This window comes from Capricornis sumatraensis, chromosome 7, assembly GCF_032405125.1.
Source record: "Capricornis sumatraensis isolate serow.1 chromosome 7, serow.2, whole genome shotgun sequence".
NCBI lineage: Eukaryota > Metazoa > Chordata > Mammalia > Artiodactyla > Bovidae > Capricornis > Capricornis sumatraensis.
Window position 1 is genome coordinate 98,421,211 of NC_091075.1, and position 6,000 is coordinate 98,427,210.

Genomic DNA, 6,000 nt, shown 5'->3' on the forward strand with positions numbered 1-6,000 from the left:
TCTAAATTTTCTATTCTTCTACTGCTGCTAAGTCACTTCAGTCGTATCCAACTCTGCAACCCCATAGACGGCAGCCCACCAGGCTCCCCCGTCCCTGGGATTCTCCAGGCAAGAACACTGGAGTAGGTTGCTATTTCCTTCTCCAAAATCTTCTATAGTTATCATAATAAATTTAAATCAGAGATCGGAGTATTTGATATACTGTAATGCTCTGACTCATCATGATTTATGATAGTTCAGTAAGGCTGAGGACCTATAAAATGGGCTACGTGCCCACACGGCTGTGTGCTTCTGATGATCTCAAGTGATCAGTGGACACACAGCCGCATCCCTATGAAAGACTGTGATCAATTGCAGATTTATGCAGTTGAAGATGACATGGTATCCACCCCAATTCAACCAGCTCATTCTCACTTTCTATGACTCTGTCATGATACTGAACACAGGTCTTATCTTGTCTATAAAGTTCTCCCCAAACATCACCAGGTCATTATTCCAATCTCAGGAGATAGCGGTTACAGTTGAAACTACATCAGCCAGAAATGCAGTATCCAATACAGTGGTCATTAGACCCATGTGGTTATCTAATCTTTTTGAAAGTAAAAATTCATTTCCTCAGGGCACTGGCCACATGTCTAGGGCTCAACAGCCGCATATATGCTATTGGCTACTATATCAGGCAACACAGGTTATAGGACATTTCCGTCATTGCAGAAAATTCTCTGGGACAGCACTGGGTTATTCTAGAACCTGATCTTAAAAAGTAGCCTTTTGAATTTTGCAAAAGACAAATGTCAAGAGTTCTCCAATGCCACTAGAGCATACAAGTTCCTCCAAGTAAAGCAGGGAGGTGTAACTATACCATTTAAGCAACCCCTTCAGGTCCTATAAGTACACAGAGATGACATGAGTGGGCTGCCTGGCAATTGCTTAGGTTCACTTGCCATTTATAGTACATTTGAGCCCAGGGGCCTCTGCAAACTCACAGACTGTGGTGACATGGGTTTGAGAGTCTCTCATGAATTCCTGAATCTGAGCCTCCACGTTCCACATGTGTCATTTCCCTCAGATGTTGTTCTCTGGTTTCTCTCGGTACTGCCTATGTCCCTCATGCTGTTGACTGCAGGAGTCTCCCCTCACTTTCTTGCTCATTGTTAAGTACTCATCAGAGACCGCCTTTTTGACAAAAAGACAAATTAGACACCCAATGGCTTTCAGATTGAGGGTGTAGAGGGGGACCTGATCCAAAATGTAGTTGGCACATATTAGCAGAGGCAAGATTAGTCATGAACTCAGCCAGAAACCCCTATAAAGTTCAACAAATAAATCATGAGAACATAAAAATACCGGGTTGGCCAAAAAGTTAGTTTGGGTTTTTCTGAACCATCTTACAGAAAAACTCTAATGAACTTTTTGGCCAACCCAATAAATGGAGGCACCATTTTGACTGATATCTGAAAATTCTCTAATGTCTAATAGGAGTTGCTTGGAAAAGTAGCCCAAACAATGGATACTGTTCATAATCATTGTATCAGTGAACGCCAATCCTATCTTTTCTAACTTCTAGAAAGTTATTTCTTACAAAATTTATGAATTAAAATATTCAAACTTTACTTAAAGCCTTTCCCTCAAGCTGGAACTACTGGAAAATGGAAAGTGAATTTTAATACTGAAAACTTTCAAAAAACTGGAATACTTTAAATCTCTGAATTGGTGATGTTAGCTATCTGTGTTTAACCCATTATTCCAGACTTAAGGGAAAAGACTTTTTGGAAGGGAAAATTGAAGCATAAATGTCTACAAGGGGAAATAAAACAAAAACCAGTCAATGAAAAAGAGTAGCTCCCATATTCTGATTAGTTTTTCCATTTAGAACCAAAAGGCTCTATGAAAGCATAAAGGGATTATGAAGACATAAAGGATTTAATCTGGTCTTTTTAGGATTTAATCATTACAGAATCAATTATCCTCTTTCTTCATCTTGTCCCTAATGCAAACTTGTACTCTTGGGCTTGCCTTTAAGATGTTTGAGGGGAATCATTGCTCATCCTTACTCAAGGGCTATAACATCTTTCCTCTTCTGTGTCCCACTCACTACAGAGGCGATTTGGCTCAACAGTGAACTGTGCCTAGCTGCTGATTTCCTTTATCTTGTTATAATAGAGCTTATAAAAATCAAGAGGAATGCATTTATCTGGAGTGGTTTCATTACCTAACACCAGAAATACTTCTGGTATACATACTCAAATGGACATAAATACTGGTATAAATACTCAAATGGACATAAATCTTTGGAACAAAGTAATTGAAAATAATCTTCCTTCATAAGGTAAAATCTCGTGGGAGATGTAGGAAGATGGTAAAAGAAGATGAATTGCTATTACATTCTCTCACACTTCTAGATATACAAGCACATTTCTATCTGAAAGAATTTCTGTGGGTAAATAATATATTGTGCTTATGTATAGTATACGTGCATGATACATTGTGCTTATGTAAGGTATACATACATATATATATGTATAAGGTATACATATACATATACCTTACATAAGCACAATATATCATTTACCAACAAAAATTATTACCTGCAAAAATTATGTGTACTATACATAAGCACAATATATTAATTACCCACAGAAATCTTTCCAGATAGCAATGGGCTCGTATATACAGTAAAGTTTGCCAGGAGAAATGTCAACAACCTCAGATATGCACATGATACCACCCTAATGACAGAAAGTGAGGAGAAACTAAAGAGACTCTTGAAAGAGGATAGTAAAAAGCTGGCTTAAAACTCAGCATTCAAAAAACTAAGATCATGGCATCCAGTCCCATCATTTCATGGCAAATAGAAGGGGAATGTGGAAGCAGGGACAGATTTTCTTGGGCTCCAAAATCACTGCAGACTATGTCTGCAGCCATGAAATTAAAAGATGCTTGCTCCTTAAAAGGAAAGCTATGACAAACCTAGACAGCATATTAAAAAGCAGAGACATCACTTTGCCAACAAAGGTTCATATAGTCAAAGCTATGTTTTTTCCTGTAGTCAGGTACAGATGTGAGAGTTGGACCCTAAAGGTTGAGTGCTGAAGAACTGATGCTTTCAAATTGCGGTGCTGGAGAAGACTCTCGGCAGTCTCCTGGACAGCAAGGAGATCAAACCAATCAATCCTAAAGGAAATCAACTCTGAATACTCATTAGAAGGACTGATGCTGAAGCTGAAGCCCCAATACTTTATCCACCTGATGCAAAGAGCCGATTCATTAGAAAAGACCTGATGCTGGGAAAGACTGAGGGCAGAAGTGGACAATGCAGATGGTTGGTTAGCATCACTAACTCAATGGACATGAGTTTAAGCCAACTCCAGGAGACTGTGAAGGACAGGAAGCCCAGTATGCTGCAGTCCATGGGGTCACAAAGAGTTGGACACAATCTAGTGATTCAACAGCAACAAACACTATACAGTAATACAATGTATGTGTGCACGTTCAGTCTCAGTCATGTCGGACTCTGCAACCCCATGGACTGCAGCCCACCAGCCTCCTCTGTACATGGGATTTCTGAGGCAAGAATACTGGAGTAGGTTTCCATTTCCTCCTCCAGGGGATCTTCCTGGCCCAGGGATTGAACCCAAGTCTCTTGTGTCTCCTGCATTGGCAGGCAGATTCTTTACCACAAAGCCACGTGGGAAGCCCCAATATAATGCATAATATATGATAATTATTATGTACACATATACCTTATACATCAAAAGAGAACATACCATGATGTTCAATTGAAAAACAAGTATAAGTTTGTAAGCAGCATTTATAATTTCTGAATTCATATCATTAAAAAGAAATAATTATTATGTTTGCAATAGGAATAGATAAGACTTTTCTAAACCAACAAATAAATAAACTCTTGGCTTAAAAAAAAAAAACTCTTCTAAACTCCAATATTAAACAGATTCTTTCAGACACACAGTATTATGATTAATACTCCAGCATGACTTGTTTCCTTAACAAATATTTATCGATCATTCACTATGTGCCAAGCACGGTCAACAAACTGATGAATTAAACCTCCCTTTATAATCCTGTTGTCAAAATTAATCACTTATTTGTTTAAGTCAGATGTTTTATCTTGATTTACATAACTCATATGTGAATAAATTAAAAGCTGTTCTCATTTCACAAATCTTGCATTTTGAAAGAGGGATCCAGGCTCAGACAAGACAATCAAGGCAAAATATCTAATTTCAACTAAGAAATTTTACTCACTGAAAAACAGTGCAGAAAGGAGACTCTGATTCATGATGTTTCTAGTCAATCTTTCCTGGTTAGGAAATTCAATCTTTAGCCAGAAAAAGACACACCCACACACACACATACATACATACACACATGCACACACAAGAAGGTTGTGGTAAATAATTACATTTCTTTTAAAGATCCTTAATTTTAAAATTACTTCTAGCTTGTAATTGTTGCCCATGCCTGAAATGCTCCACCTGGTCTATGTTCCTTTTTCTTCTTTGGGTCTCAGTTCAAGGTCACCTCTTCTGCCTGGCCTCTGTGACAATCCTAATTCTGTTGCCTCCTTGCCCTTCTCACCCCCAACCCCACATACCACCCACTATGCTCTCTGTTTCATCATATAATTTGTCTCAATTAACAATTATACAGTGTTTACTTGTTTCTATGTATACCATCCCCGCAAGAGAGAGGCTCTGTGTCTATTTATTCACTAATATATACTTAGCATCTAACACAGAGGCTGGCAGAGGGCAGTGCTCAAGTGAAACTGTGGGAAGAATGAATGAATTCATCCCCCTTAGAGGTACCATCTTATCCCTTTTTCATGACTCTTACAGACAGAAGTGCTAAGAAGTGACTTTTGCTATACATATTAATACTGTGTGATCTGTGTACACCGTTAAGTCCACTTCTATAGGAAGAGAGAAGGGTAGTCTTCCTAAAACTACCTTTTCACTCCCCTAGGGTTTTCAAGATCACAGGAACGACTTTTGTAAGCTCAGCTCCTTGGTTATACAAATCAGGAATCAAAGTCGAGGTGCAGCACAAGTTCTGCTTTCAAGAGAAGTCCTGATTCAAGGGAGACTTTGTTGCAAAGCAAACCACTTCCTCAGCCCCTCTATCCAAAATCTGAAAAGGTTCTTACGGTCTTGTCCACTGAGGAGACTGAGTAAATAGCACTCTAAGGTTTCATCATTTGAATGCATTCGGAGCCAAAAAGCTGGGGGAACATCTTACCTGGAGTCCTTTCTGACTCTTGCTTTCTCAAAGGAAAATTCGGGGGGTTTGTTGAGGTCATAGGTTCGGGTGGTTGGCTCGGCGGACACTCCAGCCTTCGCTCCCCTCCTGCTGTGGAGGGAGACCAATCCCGAGGTCTTCCGCTGAACCTCAAGAGGCACTTTGTCCGGGGACGCCCGGGGCAGGCTTCCTCCCTGCAGGTGCACCACATCCTGAAGCTTGTTCAGCTGGATGCACTTGTTCTGGAGCTCCTCCGTGAGCTCCGCGATGGCCACAGTCTGTTTGGACAGCTGCTCCCGCAGCTCCTTCAGGTGGTACTCCCGCTCCTGGATCTCAGCATCCTTCCTTCTCAGCTCTCTTTCCAGCTCTGTCACCCTGCTCCGGAGGGCGCTGGCGGTGAGGTTCCCGGGGTGCCCATCTGGATTCTTGGAGTGTTTGGGTTTCACCGAACCATTTCCCATTTTGCTCAAGGACCTGAGAGAGGGCACAGAATCGGAGGTTACCTAGTGGAGTTTCCGGCTTCCCAGGTGGCGCTAGTGGTAAAGAACCCGCCTGCCAATGCAGGAAATATGAGATGAGGGTTCGATCCCTGGGTCAGGAAGATCTCCTGGAGGACAGCATGTCAACCCACTCCAGAATTCTTGCCTGGAGACAGAGGAGCCTGGCAGGCTATGGTCCATAGGGTCACAAAGAGTCAGATACGACTGAAGCAACTTAGCACACACTGCATGCCTTGGAGTT

At 41.0% G+C, this 6,000-nt stretch overlaps 1 protein-coding gene across 2 annotated transcripts in view; it reads right to left on the reverse strand.

Annotated features, from left to right (window-relative positions):
* The window catches only part of PRKG2 (protein kinase cGMP-dependent 2), a 111,234-nt gene extending 105,514 nt beyond the window's left edge, over positions 1–5,720 (reverse strand). For both annotated transcript variants that reach the window (XM_068975224.1, XM_068975223.1), the window contains exon 1: positions 5,260–5,720. In XM_068975224.1, coding sequence (XP_068831325.1) covers positions 5,260–5,720 — 461 coding nt within the window. The remainder of the gene's footprint in view (positions 1–5,259) is intronic.
* Positions 5,721–6,000: the final 280 nt, after the last annotated feature.